At 43.5% G+C, this 27,782-nt stretch overlaps 1 protein-coding gene across 1 annotated transcript in view; it reads right to left on the reverse strand.

Annotated features, from left to right (window-relative positions):
* Positions 1 to 27,782, reverse strand: part of LOC144126326 (uncharacterized) — a 96,192-nt gene that overhangs the window by 18,896 nt on the left and 49,514 nt on the right. The window contains exon 6 of the mRNA XM_077660405.1: positions 8,195 to 8,364. Within this exon, the coding sequence (XP_077516531.1) occupies positions 8,195 to 8,364 (170 nt within the window). The remainder of the gene's footprint in view (positions 1 to 8,194; positions 8,365 to 27,782) is intronic.

The following is a 27,782-nucleotide window of genomic DNA, read 5'->3' on the forward strand; positions in this document are numbered from 1 at the left end:
TGGGATGAACGAGGGCTGGACTCGTCTGATAAACAATTTAGTCATGTAAATAATTTTATCCTTGCTTTGTTTACTCTTTTTTTATTTGTGTTGTAAATAAATATTTAACCTTCTGCTTTCTTCGAGTAACTTTAATGTTTCCGAGTTAGAACCACCGGGTCATCAAGAAACCTAGAATTCGTCATCAAGATGGTGTTTTCTCCCATCACCACCTGAAGGGGGAAACTCAATTTGCGCAGTCAACAGGACCGCAACTTCTTTCTACTCGAGGCATTGGACGGAAGGTGAGAAGAACAAGTCGGTGGACAAGCTGTTTGTCCTAAAGAAGAAAACGTGAAGCTGCGTCGAAAGACTGACGTCGAGAACTTCAGGATCACGGGTCGTGTTCGAGAGGACGTCGGAGGCTCAAATCAACGAGGGGCTGAAGGAGCCGGGCAAAGACAAGCCATCGAAGGTTCGAGTAAGCGAGTCGCTGAAAAGAACCAGGCGTCCACCTCGAAAGGGGTTCGAGTCAGCGAGCTGCTGAAAAGTAACCAGGCGACCAAGGTAATCTGCTGAGGGACCAGGATCAACTCGTGGGCGTTTACCTTCCCGGGAGCCCGCTGTCATCACACTGAGATCGACAGTGCTGCGATCGTCGGAGCATCAGAAAAGGTAGGACACCTTCCTGCTTTCTCCGAAATTGCCTTGTCTGAGTAATAGTCGTACGCTATACGGTAGCATTGAAATGACTAATGCAGGCATAGATGCCGCGAGAGGAAATAGTCTATAGACTACCGAGCAACTCACGTCCACAGAGCAGGCACTAGGAAACATTACGCAACCTTTGTGGAAAGAAAACGAGCGGATGGCTCAAATGTTTGAAATTAAAAAGTTGCAGCTCCAAATTGAGCTTAAAGAAACAAAATTGATGCAAATGCAGCTTCCGCCAATAGAGGATGCACAACATAGAGAGCGGTTGGGCGAATATGCGAATGAATTGAAAACGGTACTGGCTCTTATGTTCGAAAAGGACCCATCGGTGCACACGGGCCATACGGGCGGAGGTCAGAAGAGCGCCACAAAGAGGCGACATCGACGCAGTTAGCGACACTGCAACTGTGGTTGCAGATCACAGAAGTAGAGAGGCAATTGCTGGAACTGAGGCTCGAAACGTTTCGTCTTCGTTCGGAACATATAGCACGAGAACAGGCCAGCGAGACAGAAAAGGTACAGGTGCTGGAAACACAGAGAGCGAGGCCGGAATTAAGAGATGTTAACTCTGAGTGTGGCGAAGCTGTTCCTGGCGGATTAGTTCCCCAGAACTGCGAAAGCGCACGACAAACTTTAAAGGCAACAGCAGGTTCTGATAAAGTTGTCGCAGGGGTGGCCTGTAGGCGATCACTGACAGCTGAGGACGTGCCGCTCGTGCCGGTCGAGCTGTCCATACAAAGAAAGTAGGTTGCGCTAACTAGGACAGTGGTATTGGCAGACACGTTGAGCACGCCGGGCGACAGCAAAGAGCTGCGTGAGGATTTAGTGACGGTTTCCATACATCATTCTGGAACAAAAGAACAACACGCAGAAAACCATCGGACACCTAGAAAGAGTCGTCACCACCGAGTGTACCCTAAACGGAAGAAAACCGAGTCCTCTCAGAATACGCCTGCGGGTGACTAAGGCGGTAGCAACAGGAAGGGCAAGGTGAAGGCGTGCTTCAGGGCCGCAAGAGGCGTTCACGTTGTGGATAGGCAGCGGAAGGCGGGAAGTGGCGTAGCACGTTATTCAGTGGGAACAGCAGTGGGCACGGAAAAAGAGGGGCGAGCGAAATCACGAAGGAAAAATATTCCAGAAGGGGCTGGAGCGCCGCCTCAAACAGAGAGTACCTGGCAGGCGAGAGTCAGGTCTAACTGGTCGCGCACCATGCATGAGAAAGCAAAAACGCTCATAAGGCGTACCAGATTGCCGATTGCTGCCAAGGGGAGCAAGCTTGACAAGCAACGGCGCTTCATTTCAGAGTCGTTGTACAGCTGGACCGTTCGGCCATGACCACGCTGCCGGGCCTTGGTAGGTTTATTACCGAAACGCGGAGGCGCTTGCCAAAGGGGCGCGGGAGGTGTCTTTATTGTGACCGGTCGGCACCAGTGAAAACGCGTCCCAGCAGGGCGCGGCTGAAGAGATTAAAACATGCGAGTTCTCCGAGTGCTCAATGTTTGCGTGCATAAGTAACCAGTAGATATAATACGGGGGGAGGCTAAGAACCAGCTTCGCAGTTGGTATAAAGAGAGCGGACATGGCAAGTTCTGCAACCTGCAGGTTGGTGTCCTAACCTTGTCTGCACGGAACGAATTGAGGCTGTGTGTGTGTGTGTGTGTGTGTGTGTGTGTGTGTGTGTGTGTGTGTGTGTGTGTGTGTGTGTGTGTGTGTGTGTGTGTGTGTGTGTGTGTGTGTGTGTGTGTGTGTGTGTGTGTGTGTGTGTGTGTGTGTGTGTGTGTGTGTGTGTGTGTGTGTGTGTGTGTGTGTGTGTGTGTGTGTGTGTGTGTGTGTGTGTGTGTGTGTGTGTGTGTGTGTGTGTGTGTGTGTGTGTGTGTGTGTGTGTGTGTGTGTGTGTGTGTGTGTGTGTGTGTGTGTGTGTGTGTGTGTGTGTGTGTGTGTGTGTGTGTGTGTGTGTGTGTGTGTGTGTGTGTGTGTGTGTGTGTGTGTGTGTGTGTGTGTGTGTGTGTGTGTGTGTGTGTGTGTGTGTGTGTGTGTGTGTGTGTGTGTGTGTGTGTGTGTGTGTGTGTGTGTGTGTGTGTGTGTGTGTGTGTGTGTGTGTGTGTGTGTGTGTGTGTGTGTGTGTGTGTGTGTGTGTGTGTGTGTGTGTGTGTGTGTGTGTGTGTGTGTGTGTGTGTGTGTGTGTGTGTGTGTGTGTGTGTGTGTGTGTGTGTGTGTGTGTGTGTGTGTGTGTGTGTGTGTGTGTGTGTGTGTGTGTGTGTGTGTGTGTGTGTGTGTGTGTGTGTGTGTGTGTGTGTGTGTGTGTGTGTGTGTGTGTGTGTGTGTGTGTGTGCGCGTGCGCGCGCGCGCGCGCGCGCAGTGCTTCCTTGAACCTTGTGGCCGGACTTTTATGTCACACTGACAGCAAGTGTCCGCGTGACATTCTTTTTTGGGAGGTGTGGAGCTCGCTGAACTTTCCGCGAACTGCTCGGTCTCGTGTTCGCAAAGAACGCCGCAGCAGTGGGGTCGGTAGTCGCCAAAAAAAGGGCCCATCCCGTCCCTGCCTCCCCTTCGTGCGGCGGACGTTCTTGTTTACTCCGCGCCGTCACGGGCATAACCCGTCTTAAATAGCCTAACCATGTACAGCTGTCGACATGTGTTCGTTGTCGAGATTGACGAGGTTTCGGGAACGCACGAGATACGGCTGAGTATTAGCCGTGTGGCCGGAATCTCACTATCCCCGCAACGACTGTCTTCTTCTCTAGCGGTGTGTTCTGTAAACAACTTTATGGATCGTCTCGCCGGCATATGTTTGTCGCGTGTGCGAACGAGATAGGAAAGTGGTAACGGCTGGGCCGTGGGTGCCGTGGGAGAGGCTGGTCGCGTTTTTGCTGTTTGCGTATTTTGATTGCAACCTCTTCTTTCCCAAATGTTTAACGGCACTCTTAATCCAATCTGTGATTAATTGGCATAAACCTTATTTTCCTTTCCCTGACCACTGATTGGTGAGGTGTGTCGCTTGTTATCTTTTTTTTTGGCTGTCCCCGCCAAGGGCGGAGAGAGAGGGTTTAAAAACAAGCGCATTGTGTTGAACGAGGGCTGAATTTGTCTGATCAATAATTTAGTCATGTAAATAGTTTTTTCTTGCTTTGTTTCTTCTTGTTTGTTTTATGTTGTAAATAATTAGTTAACCTTCTTCTTTCTTCGAGTAACGTTAACTTTTGCGAGTTACAACCACCAGGTCATCAAGAACCCCAGATTTCATCATCAACATGGTGTTTCCTCTCATCACCACCTGAAGGGAGAAACTCAACTCCAAGCAATGAAAAAACCTTTAAAGAAAATTTTGGCAGGCATCGTAAAAATGGGCAATTGCTTTTATTATTTCCATCACATTTCTTTTCAATATTGCAATATTCATGCTTTTTGTCCAAGAAAGCAGCGCGTATTGGTGCTCGAAATGTTGCATGGCGTAAGTTTTTGGCGTGCGTACGTATGTACTTTGTTATGTTGCCTGCGAGGTACTGCTCGCATGGTTGTTTTTGGAAAACATTTAAATACTGATCTTGCTGCATTTGTTTGTCTCTTATTGCAACAAACTAAACATTTCGTGTGCTCTATTGCCGGCTCTATATGAGAGCTACGAGAAGAACTGGTATGGCACTCTCGGCTGATTATCGAACACCAAAGCCCACCACCTTCGCCTAATTTGAAAGGAAGCCTTTTGAATTTCAAGCTACGCCTCCCAATGCCTCTCTTCCACTGAATGGTATAGGACTTTACACATTGCTGCAAATGCTGTCATTCTCTCTTCGCTTATTATTTCACATGCATGATTCGTAATAAAGTATGTTTTTTAAGTGACCACAGCATCTTGTGTACCTGTGCAGCACAGCTTCCTTCGTGTAATGGTGCTCACATCAAAGTCACGCATCTGTACTGTGAACGTGGAAGTATGCTATTATAGTGATATCCGTGTTCTGCACACGAGGGCATTTCAGGTCTGATATTGTGAACGTGGAAGTCAGAGTTTTAAAATACTATGATAGTGATATTGGCGTCTGCACACGAGACCATTTCAGGTTGAGTTAGTACGAGCAAATTTTTTGAACACTGCTTCTGTCTACGCCGACTTCTTTCAATATCGGTGCGCTCTTGAACGAGCTGACGCAAACCGTTTTCTCCCTGGGAGGTGTGGGCACCTGGGACCCATTTTTTCAGTTGTGAAAAATCCGAAAGAGATATGAGACGTGACGGCTAGCGCACATACGTCGCAAAGTAACCTAATCGGCTGCAACCTTTTTGCTTGTAGCAGCTGTGCAGTAATGTCATCAAGCAGTACATAGTAAATAAAAATATAGCATTTATTTGTTGCCCAAGGACAATGTTACCCACGTGGCCATGAGTCACCACGGACATGATGGTCGGAGAAGTAGGCGTAGTTAAGAGTGCGGCTGCACCAATGAGATACAGGAATAGCTGAGAGCATGCGGCAGGGTTGACGCTGAAAATTTTTGCGTCACACAAAAAGTGTAGAGAGTGTGCGCGTTGCAGCTTTTTGGGTGTTTACTTTCCGCAGGAATATTGATCTGTTAAGACGAGCGCGCCGGGTTTGTGTCGAAAAGTAGCGCAGAAATACGAAGATTCAGCGTTCAACGCAGTCAATACGTGTTTCGAAAAGATCTACGTGTTTCGAAAAAATACGGCTACCATGCGAACGGTCTAGTTCTCTAGCACTTCGAAGCGTCGCCGTAATATTTCAGCGTAATGTAATATTTCAGCGCATTCAATTCGTTGCAATCCGCACAGTAGCAGAAGCTAAAGCCATGGGCCCACATCGGTCGAACAGATTCGGAAGTAGACGCCGGAGACTTTGTACTACGCAGAATATGCACAGGTGGCGGTTTTTTTCACCGTTTTACCCTGTGCAGCGCAGGAGGCCTGTAGCCATGAAGAGATGAAAAAGAAATACAGCCTTCACCACCTCCGATCGAATTGGCAAGGAAACAGCGATAGCGACAAACAGGTTTTAGAACAAGGATATCAGAGGCCACCATTTGCAAACAAGCACCGATCACGGAGCATTTTTTTCTTTCTCATTGACGTCTCTACCTTGAATCTATTGGCAGAAAAAGAAAGAGTTCCCTATAGCAATGCCGCGAACCACTGTATGAAATCCAGGAATAGCAGGGAATGAATTTGGCCACAAAGAAAGCGTATAGGAAAGTAGACATCAAACACCGAGTGTGGCTTGGCTTTCAATGCGGCCGCTCTCGGCCGTGCCAATTTCCGCAGCTAGCACACATCAACACTGACAGAGACGTTGGTTTGCCTAGCAATGCCCGGCTGCTTATCATTTCCGCACAAGGAGAATAGCAGTGAAATGCGATTTTATTCCTTCGTGACGGAACTTTGGTGTTCGGTAAGATCATCAGTCCTGATCGCCCTAATTTCTCATGCTGCTGAAAAGTTATGTCTACGGATTTACGAAATATAAGAAAGAATAAACAAGCATTATGTGCCACCACCTCAGCTTAAAAGGTGTGCAAAGCGTGGGGCCGACACCACCATCAGCACGCAACGACTACTCATTCAGCAGTGTGCTCAAACCGCAGGCATGACTGTTCATTGTAGATTTCACATCTGTCCCTTGCCTTGAAAATTATCTATTTGGCAGTGCAAAACCTCTGCAGTAGTGAACAGGTTAATCCGTTGTGAACTTCAGCCGCGGTTTTAGTTAATAACAGAGCATCGTGGTTGTTTGCTAAACTAAAGGATGCATTCCTACGAAGAGCTCAGCTACCACGACCGTTTCCGTTGGGCCAGCCTCCTCAAAAGTTTCAACACAGTTTCTGAGGAACGGTTCGAGAATTCTACTCTTGGGGATCAAAATCAGACCGCCCAAAAACGCCATGGCCAGCACGCATACGAACACTGTTGTTTATCGAAAATGCGTCGCGATAGCAAAAGTTCTGTCGTAACTTCTCAAACTCAACGTTAAAGCCAGCTTCTGCAAGAGTTATACACCGCGATGCGAGACTTATATTTGCATCGAACAAATATTCGTGAAATGCAGAACATAAACCAAGAGGTTAGAAACAAGCTTAGGCGTAACCGACCCCTCACTTCCAGCGTCGACCAGCGCATCGTCGAGCGTTGACACCATGTCATGTGATTTCATCTTGGGCGTCGTCTCGAGTCAGCTCCCAAGTCCAGAAGGTGGTGCTCGGAGTGCATCTAGGGGATATGGCTTGGCAACATGCACCGCACACACATATTGCGCGTGTGTTTGTGCATGTGGGATTTATTTCTTCTATGAAGTTGCACTATACATTACAACACACTTTATTTCGTATGTGCAGGTACAACCCGCATTTCTATGTGTTCAGGTACTAGTATTATATGTGCACAACGTCCTCCACTCTTAATGCGATCACGGCGCAGAGTGGCCGCGCTCTGCGGAGCTCCAGGGCATCCGGGAGGCCACACGTAGAAGCCAAGCGGAGCAGGCGCACAGGGTCTGCAGGCCGTCCTTTGCGCAGTCTACTACAGCGGGTGAGCACGCCCTGCTTGCTTTTCTGTGAGGGAGCACTTCTGCGCTGTAGCAGACGTCAAAAAACACCACCTCGAGGGCCTTGAGCACCTGCGCCACTTAGATGCGCTTCCGCGCCGAATGTCGTCGCGCTCTGCAGAGCGCTGCCTTGCTGCGCCGCGTTCGTGTTAAGAGTGGGTGGCCCTCTACATTGAATATACTTGTTTAGGTGTTTTTCACTCATTTCCATTTATAGTTTCTTCTTTCCACGAGTGACGAAGGGTATACTGTAATGTAGGTTGTGGATTTTTCTTCGCTTTCTCGGATTGTCTTGTGTCGTCTCTTATGTATGGTTTCTTCTGAATTGTCTTTCTTAAATGGACGTACAGATTCATGTGATCCAAAGTTATCAATACCTGCGTCCGCGTAAATTAAGAGAGTTCATGAGCGCCCCTCGGCCGGTGAACATCGTCTTCGTACACCGGGCCAGCCGGGGTGCTCACACTCCAATCAATAGTTCAACAACATCTTGCGCACAGAAAAAAAATTCCCATTTCTCCTGTGCCAGTTATCCGCCTCCCCCCCCCTCATCCTGATGTCAACCCTCCACCAACTCGAACAACACAACCATTGTGAGTTGAGTAAGGAACTGCCTCTGAAATATTTCAAGTGGCTATGTTCTATTCCCTAGGTAATTGCTGATGGGCGATGTTTTTAGGTGTACAGAAATAGAGCCTAGTTCAGAGAAAGGATCCTTTAGCTTGACCTGATAACACTGCCTATATACAAATTAGAGACGCAGGATTCCGCCGTATTTCCTGTCTCGATTAATTAAGGTTTTTCATTCTTTTTCTACACTAAAAGTTTTGTTTTTTGCCAGCTCCATATGTATTTCACAGAAAAACTGGTACTAAGGCTTCCGCTATGGAAATGGACTCCACTCTGGGATATAGTTTCTTAGTAGTCAGTAACGGCGGATGTGTTCGTTACCTGTTGTGATGACACAGCAGAAGGAGGCTTCGAAGAGACCAGTCTCCCCAGGTAGGGCTGCGCCGATCGCACACTAACCAAAGGTGCTGCGCCTCTGATTCGACCTCGCCCTTTGTGTCGACCTAGAGTACACTTGTTGGCAGGGAAGGATGGTGGAGCACTGCCGTCACCTGCGTGATTCATGGCCGAATTCTTTACGCCTAGAAGTGAAGCGAGACGTCACGAGAAAGAGCTCGATCTGTCCGCACATGTTTCCACTACTAGTTCTCCTTATCCTTCAGCTTAGAGCTGTTTGCTAATTGCTAGTTGCACCGGTGGAGGGAGGAAATTTACTGTTTTCTTTAGCGCTGCCTCAATGTACAGTAACACGGTGGTTTGGGCTAGTTGGTTGCAGTTCATAATGGAGACAAGTTTCGCAGCATGAATAAAACGCACACAGAAGACAAGAAACAAACAAGACAGGACTGTGCTGCACTTCCAACTGATTTTATTTGAAAAAGCTCGACGTTTAAATACATTCAGTTATCATGAGGTGAAACCTAGTCACAATCATGCAAAAAAGCCATTTCATTCTCCAGCAATGACAGTGAAGGCGTGCTGACGCAATTGTCACCGGCTTTCCTAATAAAAAAAGGCTTCGAAATATTTCACGCTGAAGCTTGTCCTTGGCGTGACGCAGAAAATGCGCCTTCTTAAACATAGGTTTGCATTTGCACGACCGGCAGTGTACGGCAAGATGGCCGCTGATACCATCTTTTACAAGATTGAAGTGTTCTAGCGCTCTTTCATTAAAACAACGCCCAGTTTGGTCAATGTACACTTTTTTACACGTAAGAGGAATGCTATAAACGACCTTCGTTACACATTTTGTGAACTTTGTGACGTGCTTAATACTGCACAGCGCCTTCTTCTTTCTCGTTATCATTGGGCAAATTTTTGAAAGCTTGATGGTGCGGAAAATACAATGTTAACGTTGTATCGGTTGGCGATCTTCTTCAGATTGTGAGATATCTTATGCAGGTACGGTATTACCTGAGTGTTATTCTGTTTCTTTCCTTTATCATCCGTTCCTTTCCTTCTCTTTCTTTTCTGCATTAGGCTCTCACAAACAGCTGAAATACTATCATCAGGGAAGCCGGACATGTGTAGCCGCTCGACTTGCTTATTGACACTATCGGTCATTTGATGCGGGCAAGTTTTTTCTAGGGCAGCATTGATACAGTTCATGGCGATTCCGCGTTTAATTATCTTTTAATGAGCGCTGTTAAAAGGGCGAAGGGACTTTTTTGACCTAGGGTTATATTTTCAACAGATGTGGTCCGTTCTGAAAGTAATTCTGTGGTCTAAAAACTGTATGTCGTGAGCGCTGGAAAGTTCGTACGTGAATTTTAAACCTCTTGCTGCAGCTTTAAAAGCCGTAATAATTTCTGCAACTGCGTCGTCAAGGGATGAAATATGCGAATTGTCAAGAATCACCAAGTAATCATCGACATATCTAAAAATTATTTTAACATGAAGGCCCTTTAGTGAATTGTTAACGCGCTTATCAAAAAAACTAAGATAGATGTCACAAAGTATGGGAGCTGCTGATGAACCGATGCAAATGCCAGCCTTTTGGGTATAAAAACGATCATTAAAATTGATGGCCGTTGTTTGAAGATAAAATTCTTATCACTCCTAGCTCGAACACGCGCGAAGAAAGCCTGCGCTGTTCGGGTCGCCAGTGCGTCCGACACGGCCGCGCACCGAATCAAAGTGGAGCGGGGGTAGAGAGACCTACAGCTGGTGCATCTCATGTTCGCGCGCTCCGCTTTTATGCGCACATGCAACGGACATACTGGAGCAACCATGCCTCTCGCGTGATCAAGCTTCAAACATTCTTTCCGAGGTTGCACACTACAAATATCTGAGTCCGTGTATCACTAACGCCTTTACTGGGCCAGGCACATTAAAAAGTATAAACTTTTTTCTGAGGCGTGCACTGAAGCTCTCCACCCCCAAATTTCATCTTCTAGCCTACAGATCAGTCGTCCTCCAAAATACTAGATTATGCTGTTGTAATTTGGAATCCGTTAACGAAAAAAATAATCAGAAAATTGAAAAATATCAAAAGAGCTATTCGTTTTGGGTTAAAATAGTTACGGACTCACATCAGTAATTAACAGGTTGCATAGGGCTGGATTGATACAATTAGCCTAATGGAATCGCGTCTCTCGTCTCAGATTTTTGTACCAACCTGTAAATGGTCATCTCACAATTAACCTTGAGGAAATATCTTTCGCTACAGCTTACCACACTAGACAACGACACAATCACAAAATTAACTCTTTTAGCCCTCGTAATAATTGCTTCCAATATTATTTTTCTCAAGATTAGTAACGGACTTGAATCGGCTCACCAAGGACGATATTTTACAGCAATCCGTGGCGCCATTTACTAAAAGTCCATGTTTTTCTTAATCTCTGCTTTCTTGTTGTATTGCATTGTATTTTCTCACCTGGTTTAAGTAATTTTTTTACTGACTAGTTGAATTAGCTGCACAACATATTATTTCCTCTTTTTATTCCCGATGAGCGGTTGTTTATAGTTGTTCTTTGATGTCTGAGCTTTAGGCACGAACTTTTGGTACCTTTACTTGTAATTTTCCTTCCTTTGTATTCATACGCCTACCTTGCAGAAATCTCTTGTGGTATTTCAATGTAAATTAAATGAGTAATTAAATATAGTAATTATTTAATTAATGCTATTTTATTATAAATGAATAAAGCCAGCAATCGGGGGTGCCAGAGGCGGCCAGTTTCGTTTCGGTATTTAAGGCACTTTGCAGAAAGGCACTTTGACTGTGCCCGTAGTTTTCTTGTTGAGTTGACTCAATTTGGAAGTCACGTGCAGCAGTGGAAATCTAAGTACCCTTCTAAGTGCCCTTTACACGAATTTCATGCCTCGGCAAGCCCGGCGACTCTTTTTTTGTTGGCTTTTACGGCAGTTTTACCATCTACGCTAGAGCAGTGCGCGCTATATCGTACCTACGTGTGTTATAAAATAGGTTTTATCAGTTTTGTTTATTGTTAATATAGATAATGAGGCAATACCACGCACGCGGAAATAGGCACTTATCATCCTGCTTTATATAGGAAAAAAAAGCGTGATACAGTCAAAAATCGTCAATTTTTTTTTATAATTACACGGATCTAGCAACTCTGAGAAAACCAAGTTGCAAGCGTTATGAATGCATTTTTAGTTAATCATGGGATGGTAAGCAATCAACAAAATTGTTTTGTTACAGGAGCAGGCACGCAAGTTTTACAGTAAAAATTGTCAGCTAGACTTCACAGCAACTAAGAAAATTACCACACCTCAAATGGCGTAGTTTCGGATGTAAAAAATGCTTTTACCACTGTGAATCAGGGCAAATTGAGCAAGATTTCTTGCTATGGATTACGTTTGCCGTTCTTGTCATTAATAAAATGCCATCTTTTCGAGCGCTCGCGGATTGTAGTGTTTGCTGATTGGCATAGTTCATCGGTACCATTGCATCATAGAGTCTCAAAACGATCAATTTTATCACTTGTCTTTAATCTATACACGAATGACTTGTGTTCTGTTGTAATGAAATCTCAAGTTTAAAAATATGCCGTTGACACGTTGCTGGTATCAAGCCATTCAAACTTTCCGATGCCCTTTCTAATCTTCATGCGGATACGAGAAGACTGTGTGACAGGTTAGAATAGAGTGTTATAAAAATTATTGATTTAAAAACTAACCTCATTTGCATTCCAAACCCCCGCAAAAAACCAAGCGGCTGTTACATATTTCTTCATTCAATTGTAAATATTGTGTTTAAAGCTCAGTGAAATGTGTATCTTGTGTAAAATATGTTGGTTTCATTTTGACTGTCATTTTCTCTCGAACACTCACGGGACAATTATGAGCTTAAGAGCTTGAACCTATTACAAGCGTCTCCTACATTCAAAAAAACGATTTTACCCTTAGCAGTTAAAATGTTTCTTGCATATGTCTTCGGGCCTAGTGCCCCCAGATACTGAATGTGTTGCTTTTTAATTATCGTACCATGTGCAAAACTAGAAGTAATTGCATTTTCTGCGCCTTGGACAAAGTGCTTTATGTGATACTCCAGGATCTATTGCTCAAAGTTGATTTAAAATGACCACTTTACCTTCCTTCGAAACTCTATTTCAAGGAGCTGTTTCTCTAAAGTACTTCTGAAGTAGTGAATGGAAATTAGAAAACGCAAATCCCATTTCTTTGAGATTACGGTTCGCCGTCGCGAGGGTGCCCACAAAGGTTAGAATAGCTTAGAGATGCTGTCATATCTGGTACATATTTAACAAATTTCAAGGAGAACTGTTTTCTTGCTGTTCTCGAAGACAGCGGAATTTCGCTGTGGAAAGGCAATCTGAAAAAGATTTTTCTTTATTTGCTTAATGTCTAATTGTTTTATTTATTTATTTATTTATAGGGTTAATTTTGTATGCACTGTGCCTTTACATAGATTTCTGCTCAAATCTGTTCTTCCTTCTGCAGGTCGTCGCCCTACAACCCCGCCTGTTGATTTAGCACGCCCGTAGTTAATAACTGTACCTGCACTGAATACTGTTATTATTATTATTATTATTATTATTATTATTATTATTATTATTATTATTATTATTATTATTATTATTATTATTATTATTATTATTATTATTATTATTATTATATTATTGGGCGCCGAAAAAATAAAGATTGATTATTGATTATTGATTATTATTATTATTATTATTATTCTATGCCCTCAGCTCCTAGCGCGTATCCTTTTGCGTGTACCGCGAAAGAGCATAAGGGAATTCAGACCATTCCAGGTTTCTGCGCTCCTGCACTCCATCTCCCCTCTGGACAGAATGCAAAAGTTGTTTAATTCTCTTTGTCCTCACCTAGATATATTCGAAAATTCTCTCCCTTCCTTTATATTGGATGTCCGTGACGTTCCACTTTGAGCACTCTTTTTCTCATACATAACTTCCCCTTTCATGCATTTTGTCTTTACTACACTTGTGCGTTTGCACCGGTATTATATTGTTTTTTCTCTCCTTAATTGTTCATCACGTGTACTTGTTTTCATTAATATTATTTCTTTAATACTGTATACTCACGCCTGATTGTCTGTAACGCGTTCACTAATTACGTTTCTTATTGTGTATGATTGTATTTCTAGCTTGTATTTCAGAGGTTTCATATTCGTTCATATTAGTATTGGCTTTATTCTTGTTTGTATTTTGCTATATGCTGTACTTGGCTGTTATCGGTCGTTCATTCTCTTTGTTTATTGTTTCATTAGTTATTTATATGTCTGTTGCCTGTTCTAGCTGTTTTCATTTACCGCTGTTCACGCTGTCTTCTTGTTTTCGCTTTTTTGCTTCATGCTTGCTGTCACGCCTAGTTTATATGTCTTTTTTTTTTCTATCGCCTTGACTGCTGCATTACCTCCCCTGAGTGTCTTCCTTTGTAGTGAAATAAATTTACATTTTGTGCGTGTGAATGGTGTACCAGCACCAAGACCTTTGGGTTGTTCCTGGGCACCGAAAATAAAGATTGATTGATTGATTGATTGATTGATTGATTGATTATGCGTACACTCGGCTTCATCTGCAGGCTTTCGAGAGAGTTTCGATCCCCACTTCCATTCTTAAAGCTCTACCACTCCATATGCTTGCCGCTTTTGGAATATGCGTCTGTTGTTTGGAACGGCACTTGCCAGTCGAACTGTGAAAAAATCGACAGAGTTCAGCTAAAGTTTTTACGCATATTTCAACATCGGTTTTCTTGCAACACTTCCAGCTCTCGTCCCAGACGGAGTAACTCACTGCAGCTTCCTTCTCTTAGCTGCCGTCGCGTGAGGGCAGACATAATTTTCTTGTATAAACTTCTTCATGGTCACATTCTATGCCCTCAGCTCCTAGCGCGTATCCTTTTGCGTGTACCGCGAAAGAGCATAAGAGAATTCAGACCATTCCAAGTTTCTGCGCTCCTGCACTCCCTCTCCCATCTGGACAGAATGCAAAAGTTGTTTAATTCTCTTTGTCCTCACCCTGATATATTCGAAAATTCTCTCCCTTCCTTTATATTGGATGTCCGTGACGTTCCACTTTGAGCACTCTTTTTCTCATACATAACTTCCCCTTTCATGCATTTTGTCTTTACTACACTTGTGCGTTTGCACCGGTAATATATTGTTTTTTTCTCTCCTTAATTGTTCATCACGTGTACTTGTTTTCATTAATATTTTTTCTTTAATACTGTGTACTCACGCCTGATTGTCTGTAACGCGTTCACTAATTACGTTTCATATTGTGTATGATTGTATTTCTAGCTTGTATTTCAGAGGTTTCTTATTCGTTCATATTAGTATTGGCTTTATTCTTGTTTGGATTTTGCTATATGCTGTACTTGGCTGTTATCGGTCGTTCATTCTCTTTGTTTATTGTTTCATTAGTTATTATATGTCTGTTGCCTGTTCTAGCTGTTTTCATTTACCGCTGTTCTCGCTGTTTTCTTGTTTTCGCTTTTTTGCTTCATGCTTGCTGTCACGCCTAGTTTATATGTCTTTTTTTTTCTATCGCCGTGACTGCTGCATTACCTCCCCTGAGTGTCTTCCTTTGTAGTGAAATAAATTTACATTTTGTGCGTGTGAATGGTGTACCAGCACCAAGACCTTTGGGTTGTTCCTGGGCACCGAAAAATAAAGATTGATTGATTGATTGATTATTATTATTATTAATATTTTATATTATTATTATTATTATTATTATTATTATTATTATTATTATTATTATTATTATTATTATTATTATTATTATTATTATTATTATTATTATTATTATTATTATTATTATTATTATTATTATTATTATTATTATTATTATTATTATTATTATTATTATTATTATTATTATTATTATTATTATTATTATTATTATTATTACCCAAATACCCAAATACTTTTGGAACACTGACTTCAGACAGCGACGCAGCATCGGGAGAACATTACGTACCAGCTCTGGTTTTGAAATACCTTCCATGAGAACACATTACGGAAAAAGCATAAGAAAGTACTACATTCCCCACACATTTAATCGCCTCCCTAAAACAGTATTACAGCAAACAACACGATCCGGAGTAAAAAGAGCGTTAATTGAACTTCAAAAATAATTGGTGCATAGTGCTTTAATTCTGTGTTTTTTATGATGTTTTGGAGCATCCGCTACAGTTACTTTCATTGTGTATGTGCGCAAAGGCATTGTTCGATGTTTGATATTTTTATTTCTTTATTTTGCCTCCCTGTTCATGTTGACAACATTGAAAAAAGCATTAATATGCATATATCATTTGTTTAACATACTTGCAAAATACAAGTTTGAGGTTCAGTGTTTTTCTCTAACAGTATGTTTAAAAGCTTTTATTTAATGAAAAAGTGCATACCATTGTCTCCGAACGCTGGAGCTGCCCCGCTGCTGGGCACTGCCATACAAGCCATGTAGAGGCTTCGGCAGGCCCGGCAACATATATGTATTCCTTGAGGAGTAATAAAGATTTATTATTATTATTATTATTATTATTATTATTATTATTATTATTATTATTATTATTATTATTATTATTATTATTATTATTATTATTATTATTATTATTATTATTATTATTATTATTATTATTATTATTATTATTATTATTATGAATAATTGTTCATCACGTGTACTTGTTTTCATTATTATTATTTCTTTAATACTGTATACTCACGCCTGATTGTCTGTAACGCGTTCACTAATTACGTTTCCTATATTGTATGATTGTATTTCTAGCTTGTATTTCAGAGGTTTCATATTCGTTCATATTAGTATTGGCTTTATTCTTGTTTGTATTTTGATATATGCTGTACATGGCTGTTATCGGTCGTTCATTCTCTTTGTTTATTGTTTAATTAGTTATTTATATGTCTGTTGCCTGTTCTAGCTGTTTTCATTTACCGCTGTTCTCGCTGTTTTCTTGTTTTCGCTTTTTTGCTTCATGCTTGCTGTCACGCCTAGTTTATGTCTTTTTTTTCTATCGCCTTGACTGCTGCATTACCTCCCCTGAGTGTCTTCTTTTGTAGTGAAATAAATTTACGTTTTGTGCGTGTGAATGGTGTACCAGCACCAAGACCTTTGGGTTGTTCCTGGGCACCGAAAAATAAAGATTGATTGATTGATTGATTGATTGATTGATTGATTGATTGACGTTTCCTCCGTGGTCAAAAACTCCTCGTTTCTCCTTTATGCGGACGATATAAAAATGTTCAAGGCAATACATACTCTTCATGATTGCTTGTCATTGCAATCGGACATATCCGCCTTCTCTGATTGGTGCTTGAAGAATGGGCTCACTCTCAATTCATCTAAAACCAAGGTTGTCTCATTTACTCGTAAAACGCACAGTCTTCTCTACTCTTATTCTGTGAATGGTAGGCCGCTGCCCAGGGTTGATGAAATTAATGACCTCGGCGTACTTTTCGACCGTAGCCTCAGCTTCTCCTCTCATACAAAACGCATTGCTCTACGGGCTATGCGTACACTCGGCTTCATCTGCAGGCTTTCGAGAGAGTTTCGATCCCAACTCCCTTTCTTAAAGCTCTACCTCTCCATATGCTTGCCGCTTTTGGAATATGCGTCTGTTGTTTGGAACGGCACTTGCCAGTCGAACTGTGAAAAAATCGACAGAGTTCAGCTAAAGTTTTTACGCATATTTCAACATCGGTTTTCTTGCAAAACTTCCAGCTCTCGTCCCAGACGGAGTAACTCACTGCAGCTTCCTTCTCTTAGCTGCCGTCGCGTGAGGGCAGATATAATTTTCTTGTATAAACTTCTTCATGGTCACATTCTATGCCCTCAGCTCCTAGCGCGTATCCTTTTGCGTGTACCGCGAAAGAGCATAAGGGAATTCAGACCATTCCAAGTTTCTGCGCTCCTGCACTCCCTCTCCCCTCTGGACAGAATGCAGAAGTTGTTTAATTCTCTTTGTCCTCACCTTGATATATTCGAAAATTCTCTCCCTTCTTTTATGTTGAATGTCCGTGACGTTCCACTTTGAGCACTCTTTTTCTCATACATAACTTCCCCTTTCATGCATTTTGTTTTACTACACTTGTGCGTTTGCACCGGTATTATATTGTTTTTTTCTCTCCTTAATTGTACATCACGTGTACTTGTTTTCATTAATATTATTTCTTTAATACTGTGTAGTCACGCGTGATTGTCTGTAACGCGTTCACTAATTACATTTCTTATTGTGTATGATTGTATTTCTAGCTTGTATTTCAGAGATCTCTTATTCGTTCATATTAGTATTGGCTTTATTGTTTGTATTTTGATATATGCTGTACTTAGCTGTTATCGGTCGTTCTTGTGTTCATTCTCTTTGTTTATTTGTTTTATTAGTTATTTATATGTCTGTTGCCTGTTCTAGCTGTTTTCATTTACTGCTGTTCTCGCTGTTTCCTTGTTTTCGCTTTTTTGCTTCATGCTTGCTGTCACGCCTAGTTTGTGTGTCTTTTTTTTCTATCGCCTTGACTGCTGCATTACCTCCCCTGAGTGTCTTCCTTTGTAGTCAAATAAATGTACATTTTGTGCGTGTGAATGGTGTACCAGCACCAAGACCTTTGGGTTGTTCCTGGGCACCGAAAAAATAAAGATTGATTGATTGATTGATTGATTGATTGATTGATTATTATTATTATTATTATTATTATTATTATTATTATTATTATTATTATTATTATTATTATTATTATTATTATTATTATTATTATTATTATTATTATTATTATTATTATTATTATTATTATTATTATTATTATTATTATTATTATTATTCTCACAACCAGCGGAGCTAATGGTGCATATCAGGACATGATGGCTGAGAGGTGCTGGAGCACCAGACGGAGCATTAGGATTAAGTCATTTTCTTTCACCCTTTCATTAAACACAACAAAATGCAGGGTCACTCTAATTGGCTCAACATGGGAATTCATTTTCAGCTGCTTAAGACTAGAAATTATTATTTCTCTTTTTATGGTAGAATATCGGTCATTTTCAAACGTGTTCTCAATGTCAACGTGCTTTGATGCAGTTATCAGGAGTTTTTCATTTCACGTTTCTGCTGCCAAACACTTAGCTTTATGAGATTTGTGATATTTAATTACCTCATTTTCTCTTTTGTAATCAGCTTTATTTGCTGCGGTACAAGCATTCCACTACTGCTTTTCGGTATTACTTTAAGGTTGAATTGCGCGCCTTGAAAAATAAAACTTCTGCTTGAATAATCTGCATGCATTTAAGTGCTTCGTTGTTGCTATAGAAAGAAAGTGAAGAGAACGCAGTAGCTTTTTTCCTGCCAGAATTCCTGTAAGAGCTTCATACCATAATAAAATGACCAATACAAAATAGGCATTTTTTTGTGGAACAAAAACAGTTTTATTTTTATTAACCGATGCCAATGTAGAAATGACCTAAAAGTGCTTTGAGCTCTATGTAGCTTTCACCTGTTGCAGACCTAGAAAAAATTGCCTTTCATGGAAGCATGAAACCTCTGCTGGTTTTGAACCGCTCCAATAGGGGTGTAGTGAATTTCATTGCAGTATCGCTTAGTTTGCTTTAACTTCATGCAGTGGCCACTCGCAGTGATCTCTAGTTATCATTGCCGTGCAGAATGCCACTCTTTGCCCTAAAAATTTCCTTATTGTTGCGTCGCGAGGTTACGATCAGCTGCCTCCTACTAGATTTTCTTTCCTTTGAAATTCTTTTGGGTTTTACACAATAGGTATGTCTTTACCCCTCGTCTGATACTACTTTTATTTAATGGCGAAGGGAATGCTTGATGATTGTGACGAAACAATGAGTTCACGAAATTAAATTGTGCCGCTGCGCTTTTTGGCCACAGATGCCCTTGTCCCACTGAAATCCTCCGTCGTCATCGAATCAGTTTTGTTGCCCTATGCGGCCATTGGCTATTCCTGCTTAGGCCCAATTTTCTCTTTTAATTTGTGAACTATATGATAACTGAAGATTGTTGCGAAAGTTGTTTCCACAATCCACGGGCCACTCCCATTCCTGAATTAAGTTTTCAGCATCTTTGTTTGGCTACAAAATCAAGTTGAAGTTTTTATTTCGAGCAATATTGTTAAGCTGCAATTGATGACGAGATTGTACAAGAGTTCCCTGCAGGCGATTATTAATCCACAAAAAAAAAGGAAATTTCTTTTCCATGGTCAGGTTTGGAGAGTTAGTTAGCTTAATGGTTCCTTACCACTTCTAATGTTGCCCTACTTATCATAGGCTGTTGTTCTCTTACCAGACTACACTACTTGTGTTTCTTCTTATTTTGTTATGTTTGCACTCTGCTTAAGCCCTCAAGCATGCACTGCAATTCAGCCTCCTAATCACTGAACAACACCATGCGCAAATATTAAGCCGCTTGCTGCCCGTCTTCTATGGTTTATTTTTGGTTTCTAGATATTCTCATTCCTTATTAGTGGTTTTAGTCTTCCTCCATGATTTTGTGCTTCCTCATTACTGACCATGGCGCGTTGTCATGTGCTGCTCCACTTCTTGTTATTAGCTAGGGCTGATAATATGGCTACTTCTAGGTTATATGCGAGGAATGACAGCTTCTTGCTTGGTTCTTTCTTTATAAGCATGTTTGTCTCTACGAGGTTTTGAGTGTTTTCTCCGACTACTGTATCTCTTGCTTTTATCTCATCCATTTCTTAATATAGGTGATCAGTTCGTCATTAAAACCCACAATACATTCTCCCCGTCTGTATAAAAGCGTGTGTCCATTTGTAAGCCCTTCGTATGCGTCACCAGTCGCGACTAATTTAATGAATGTGATGTAAAGCTTGGTAGCTCCATAAACAGCACAACCAGGACAGCCGATCTAGAGATTCCCAGCGCCCACAACTTCGTCATAGGTTTGGCAATGACTCGTTCCTCAACTGCTGGAAATAAGAATGAACCAGGAATTTAGGCTTCATTTTCTACCAGATTCATTGTTTATCAAAGCCAATTTGTGGATGTTAAAGCAATATTTGGAGAAAAAAATTGTAGCTTTCGTAAGTAATATACAAGGGCATCAGAAGGAAGTGAGGTTAAACCTTTCTGAGGCAATTTTTTGTTGGTCGTTTTCTGCTTTCTTTGGATTGCCACACTGCTCAAATTATGCCTGCCCCGCCATGCTGCCGAGTGGCATGACTTCGCTTGTGAAGAAGAGAGGAAGACGACGCTTCCGCTCGGCTGATAGATAGTGGTCTGCTTGGCCGTTACACTAAAAGCCCCTTTTAGAGTCGCGCTACATTTGTCAGCCATATCTTGGTGGAGGTGCTGCGACTCGTCTCATGCATGAATACCACGAAGCCAAATTTGACGCTGATCCCCGACGCTTGGAAACAATACCCGTCCACAAGGTAGGAGTACTGGTTATTCTGCTTTGACCGTGAGGCCACTCTCAACCAGGTAAAAGATGAGCGAAAGCTACAAAACGTGTATTGTGCGTTCCAAGACTTGGCAAAGACATAGTTCGAGAACTATGAGGCTTCTTTCATCAACTAGGAAGCGTTCCGCCGTGAGTTGGTCACTGCCTTCAGCACAAGTGAACGGTAAAAAAAACGCAGAAACTTCCCCACGCACCTGGTCACAGAAGTCGAACGAAAGCGTTTTAGAAGATATGACGCGCCTCTTCAATCGGACTGACCCTGCCATGCCCAAGGCAACGAACGTACGCCGCCTCATGCGTGGTGTGAAGGAGCACCTGTTCGCTGGCCACATACGCGACCCTCCAAAAACCATCACCGACTTTGAAAGAAGCCATGGCTATGGAACGTTCCGTGCAGGAACGCAGTGTGCAGTACTGTCGTCAGGGAAGTGTTGCAGCCACTAGGTACTGTGCGTCAGTGCCAGTTGCAGGGAACGAAGTGCTTCGGAAGCTTGTTCGGAGTGTTATCCGAGAAGAACTGTGCAACCTCTGCTAAAATGCTCACCCTGCAAGTGCTACAGCTGCAGTAGCGCTTTGTAGAGGGCGTGTTGGTCGTACATACTGAGACGGGGGAGTGCTATAATCAAGACAAGGGGACAACACCATATAAGAAAACCATGAGACATGACCGCAAACTTTCAACTGAGTTTATTTTCGCCATGGTACATAATTATACACATCTAATGACGAGAAAAACTGACAGAAGCGTTAGAACCAGCCAAAATAGCCAAGTAATCAGCTAAACCATGCGATATATACACTATCCTCGCAAGTCAAGAATTTCACAAATGACAGGCTAAAAACAATATTTACCTTTTTGCTAAAACAACAAACGGGTCGCTCACGAACCAAGCACCGTTCTTTTCTGAAGCCATTCAAAATGCTTCCCACAATTTCTTTGTGATCTCGTCCTTTGATTGAAGAAGAACCGTCGTTCTATCCAGTAGAGGTTCGCACTTGTGCACTGCGAACTGCGCTGCGAGTTTGCCGGTGGGCACTGACCAGATAGTTGTTGTAATTGTGCTCCCGCAACCACTCATTTAAGCACCTTCCTGTCTGCCCAACATAGGCTCTGCTGCAAGACAGTGGTAATTTATACACCACGCCCTCAACACATTCCAAAAACATGTTATTTTGCCACACGCCACAAGACCATGCGTCGTGCACTTCTTCTTGGCAGGAATTGATTTTTGCACACAATGTTTTGAGTTTATGAGGTGAGAAAAATACAGCGAAAACTCCATATTTTTTGCAAATTTTTTAGCCTGTGCAACAAGTCATGCACATGTGGCAATACAACAGGTCTCATCTTTTTCTTTCGCATTTGCAGGCTTCCCCTTATTGAATGACTTCAAAACTTTTTCCGCGACCGAGACCAGCAACAGTTTTGCGTATCCAGCAGCCTCCAGTCTTGCAGTCTGTAAGTTAACGCTATCAGCATCTTGTGATGGCAAGACTAGCGCATGCTTGAAACATGCATCAGCTATGTTATGCTTTATCAGCTTAGAGTGCGCGGAGTCGTAATGAAGGAAGCCCTTTTCGCTAATTGTTCTGTAATGCCAGCAAACGTGGCGGTTGATTTCAATATCTGAGTCTAGAAATTGTGGGCGGTTGTCAGAGGGGGCACGTCCTACTTCGGCACGTATCAGGAAATAATCAGCGTACCAGTAAGCACGCAGTGATGCCAAGCGCAAACAGTGTGTCACGTAGGACGCGGTCGCCTCTGGCTAGAAAAATGTTGCACAGCACTGGCGCGATGTTAGAGCCAATGCATATCCCGTCCTTCTGCAAAAAGACCTCATCACCAACCTGCACGTGCAATGAAGGGAGATACAACTCAATAGTGCAAGAAAGTTCGAAGTAATAATTCCACTCGCAATCATAAACTTGACACTCCGTAGGTGTCCAAAGAATCTTCCACAGCCTGCCGCACGTGCCCGCGCGGAATGGTGTAAAATAGGTCCTGGACATCGATAGAAAGCACGTCACTTTTGTGTCCTCCTTGAGGAATCGCACCTCATCATCGGAGTTCCGTCTAAAGAAATGTCGTCCAATGGAAGCAAGTTCAAAAGTCTTTGGAGGCATCGGGACACCTCGCGTTGCCCTGTGCCCTAGTCTTCCACAATTGTCCTGAAGGGTACAGCCGTTTTATGGGTTTTGATCATGAAGAAGGGTTTTAGCGACAGCTGCGTGCTGCGTGTAACTTCTTTTCCTAGTTTCTCAAGGCCTGCTTTTTCACAAAGTTTTGCAGCTTGGCTTCGTATCTTCTTCACAATTTTTTCTTCAACCTTCTTCTCCTTGTGGAAGTGCTTCAATATTGACTCCACGGCTTTCGACTTGAACTCCGTTGCCGCTGCAACCACAAAGCAACCCGTCTTGTCCGATTGCAAAAGCCTCATATCGTTCTCGGCCAAAAGAGCACGACGCATGGTCTTGTGGCGTCAGGCACAGGAACTTGTTTGCTGCGTGTGTTGAGGGCGTGGTGTATAAAATACCACTGTCTTGCAGCAGGGCCTATGTCGGCCAGACAGGAAGGTGCTTAAATGAGTGGTTGCGGGAGCACAATTACAAAAACTCTCTGGTCAGTGCCCCTGGCAACCTCGCAGCGCACTGCGCTGTGCACAAGAGCAAACCTCTACTGGATAGGACGGCGGTTCTTCTTAAATCAAAGGACAAGACCACAAGAGAATTGTGTGAAGCATTTTGCGTGGCTTCAGAAAACGATTGTGCTGGGTTCGTCAGCGACCCGTCTGTGGTTTTACCAAAAAAGAAAAATTGTTTTAGCCGGTCATTTGTGAAATTCATGACTTGCGAGGATAGTTTATATATCGCATGCTTTAGGTGGTTGCTTGGCTATCTTGGCTGGTTCTAAAACTTTTATATTTGTGTGTCCCATAGTTAGATGAGTATAAATATGCGCCATGTCAAAAATAAACTCAGTTGAAAGTTTGCGTTCGTGTCTCGTGGTGTTCTTATTTGCTGTTGTCCCCTTGTCTTGATTGTAGCGCTCCCCAGTCTCAATATTCACGACCTACTAGCCTCCTACAAAGCTCTACTGGCGTTTATTTCTTGTAAATCGTGCCTCAGCATTCCTAACTTTTCCCCGCTTATTTGTAAACACATTTTCACTGGCTTAATAGCTGAAGCAAGATGCCGTACAAGAACTATGACCTACGCACTCTTCCACGAATTGAGTGCCTCCGTAATTTCCTCGGTGTTGGGGTTCACCGCCCCTTCCGAGACCACTTACAGGAGGCTTTGCAAGCTTCTATGCAAAGAGATCAGGGGACAGGTGCGGATCTAACGAGACCACATCAAGGTCACCTGCGCCGAGACACTGGAACCGGAGAAATGCAAGTACATGACAGAATACTTCTCTGACCACGCGTAATCGCTGGGCAAGCACCTTTGGAACGCTTCGTTCAGGAACTTACCCAGAAAGAAAAAAAAGAGGCACTGCGACATGCCACAGTTGAACAACGCAACGGGGTGCACTCTCCCACCGTACGTTGTGCAAACTCTGAGCAAGGGAACAAAATTTTCTACACATCCAAATGTGGGCCGTTTGGATGTTTTGAACATGGTGCACACGATCGCGAACAGCGCACCCTGAGGGGAGAACGCCGCGTGCGTTTCTAATGCACTGCTCTGCGCTAAGCAGAGCACAACCTAGAAGACTAATAAAAAGAGATCACGTATTGCTCCCAAGAAAACCAAGAAATGTTTGGCCGAGAATGACATGGGGCTTTTGCAATTGGACAAGACGGGCTGCTTTGTGGTTCTAGGGGCAACAGATTACAAGTAGAAAGCCGTGGAAGCAATAACAAATCACCACCGCAAGGAGGAAAAGCATTTTGAACAAATTCTGAATAAGGTGCGAAGCCAAGCTGCAAAATTGTGTGAAAAAGCAGGCCTTGAGAAACTAGGAAACGAAGTTAGAGGCAACAAGAAGCTGTCGCCAAAACGCTACTTCACGGTCAAAACCCATAAAACGACTGCACCCTTCCGGAAAATTGTGGAAGACCGGGGCACATGGAAACGCGAGGTGTCCCGATACCTCCAAAGGCTTTTGAACTTGCTTTCATTGGACGACCCTTTCTTGATACGGAATTCTGAAGAAGTGGTGCGATTCTTCACAACCAACCCAAAAGTGAGGCGCTTCTCGATCGATGTCCAGGACCTATTGTACACCCTTCCGCGCGGAAACGTGCTGCAGGCTGTGGAAAATTCTTTGGACACCTACGGAACAGTCAAGTTTATGATTGCGATTTGAATTAGCACTTCAGACTTCCTTGCACTACTTGAGTTGTATCTCTCTTCCCTGTACGTCCAGTTTGGTGGTGAGGTCTTTTTGCAGAAGGACTGGATATGCATTGGCTCTAACAACGCACCAGTGCTGTGCAACATTTTTCTAGCCAGAGGCGACCGCGTCCTACGTGACACAGTTTCCGCTTGGCATCACTGCGTGCGTACAGGCACGCTGATTATTTTCTCATACGTGCCGAAGTAGGATGTACAATGAATGATTTTGGTGGAAAAAACGCTGATCAAATTCCAGCTAGTTCATACAGGACTCTCACTCACATATGAAGCCCCCTCTGACAACCGCCCACAATTCCTAGACTTAGATATTGAAATCAACCCCAAAGTTTGCTGGCATTACAGAACAATTAGCGAAAAGGACTTCCTTGCTTACGACTCCGCTCACTCTAAGCTGATAAATTATAACATAGCAGATGCATGTTTCAAGCATGCGCTAAACGTATTGCCATCACAAGATGCTGACAGCGTAAACTTACAGGCTGCAAGACTGAAGGCTGCTGAATACCCAAAACTGTTTCTGATCTCTGTCGCGGAATAAGTTCTGAAGACATTCATTAAGAGGAATCCTGCAAATGCGAAAGAAAAAGTTAAGAGACCTGTTGTTTTGCCATATGTGCATGCCTTGTCTCACTGGCTAAAAAAAGAGGCAAAAAAGAATGGAGTTTTTTGTATTTTCTGACCTTCAGAATTTGAAAATGTTTTGTGCAAAATCAATTCCGGCCGAGAAGAAGAGCACGACGCATGGTCTTGTGGCGTGAGGCGCAAGAACATGTTTGTGGCATGTGTTGAGGGCGTAGTGTATAAAATACCACTGTCTTGCAACAGGGCCTATGTCGGCCAGACACGAAGGTGCCTAAATGAGCGGCTGCGGGAGAACAATTACAACTCTCTGGTCAGTGCCCCTAGCCACCTGGCAGCACACTGCGCAATGCACAACTGCGAATCTCTACTGGATAGATGGACGTTTCTTCTTAAATCAAAGGGCAATACCACAAGGAAATTGTGAGAAGCATTTTGCATGGCTTCAGAAAATTACGATGCTTGGTTCGTTAGCGACCTGTCTGTGGTTTTACTAATAAAGAAAACTTGTTTTTAGCCGGTCATTTGCGAAATTCTTGACTTGCGAGGTTAGTTTATATCTCGCATGCTTTAGGTGATTGCTTTGCAATCTTGGCTGGTTCTAACGCTTTTATGTTAGTGTGTCCTATGATTAGTGCTTATAAATATGCGCCATGTCGTAAATAAACTCAGATGAAAGTTTTCGCTTGTTTCTCGTGGTGTTTTTATGGGGTGTTGTCTCCTTGTCTCGATTGTAGCGCTCTCAAGTCTCAGTATTGCAGCTGTAGCTGATGCCGTCCGTGACGAAATTTGGCGAGCGGTACAGCCACCACCGGCACCACAACCGGAGCCGTACATCATGAGCTACATCAGAGCCCTACGGACACCACAGCCGGAGCCGTACATCAAGAGCTACTGCGATGCCCAATGTAAACCTGCGCCGGTGCCGTATGCATTCTGTCCTGCTGCAGAACCAATGCAGGGGTAGCTTCCCCCTCGAGCTGCGTGACCCGCGCCCTGTTTTAAGAAAAGCGGACGTGTGGCGCACACCCAAAAATCGGCCGTTATGCTACTACTGAGGGGAGCCAGGTCATGTCCACCGCAACTGCCTATACCGACGGATGGGCTCAAGAGGATTTCCACCGGGAGCACCTCGACCGTGCTATGGTGAGAGACCGCGGGACGTTGAACGGTACCTAGTCGATCACAGGGTGCCCTCAATGCCTCCACGACGTCAGTCTAGGTCGCCGTCTGCAAGACGGGTTCCTTCAACCAGTTGCGCATTATCCTCTGACCAATTCAGAGGCGCGTCTCCCCGCTAGGAAAACTCAAGACGGCGTCCTCCGGGGGTAGGACCGCCGCTGCCGCAGAGAGGGAGTAGCCTCCATCCGATGATTTTCTGCGACCACCCGAACGCCGTCGACCTCTTCAGCGGACCGCAAAGATGATCTCAACGCCGACTTCACCGACGACCTTACCAAAAAATTCATTGACAACCCACGGAATACTTCACCAAGGTGTTGCAAAAGAATGATTTCCGCAACCGAAATTCTAGTTGCCGCCGACACCTATGACGAGACAGCGCTCGTGGATACCGGAGCCGACTTTTCTGTCATGAGCAGCCAGCTCGCCACGATCCTGAGAATAGTTCTAACACCTTGGCCTGGGCCGCAGGTATGCACAGCTGGCTGCAATGTGGTCACGCCGATGGTTGTCTGCACCTGTTGGCTATAGATCCGCGGTGCAACTTTAATTGTCCCCTTCGCCGCGCTACGAAAGTGCTCCACAGAACTGAATCTCAGCATGGACTTCCTTAAAAAGTATGCAGCGGTCATCATCCTTCAGTATAAATTGGTATTGTTTTCGATACAGCGAGCCGCTGATACCGACCCCGAACCGCACAGAGCAGCACTAGGCATCTCTGAAGAACACATAACGGTACCGCCGAGAGCAGGCAAGTTTGTCACGGGGCAGTGTGACACCAGCTTCGCTACTCGAGGATTTGCCAAAGCGAACATGTCGCTGCTACTGTCTCGGCAAGTCTGCGTTGCTCGCGCCCTTGCCGAACTTGTTCACTGGTGTACCGAACTCTTAGTGACCAACTTCACTTGCGAACCCAAACATTTTGCGAAAAAAAAGTGATACC

The sequence above is a fragment of the Amblyomma americanum genome, chromosome 1, assembly GCF_052857255.1.
Source record: "Amblyomma americanum isolate KBUSLIRL-KWMA chromosome 1, ASM5285725v1, whole genome shotgun sequence".
Classification (NCBI taxonomy): Eukaryota; Metazoa; Arthropoda; class Arachnida; order Ixodida; family Ixodidae; genus Amblyomma; species Amblyomma americanum.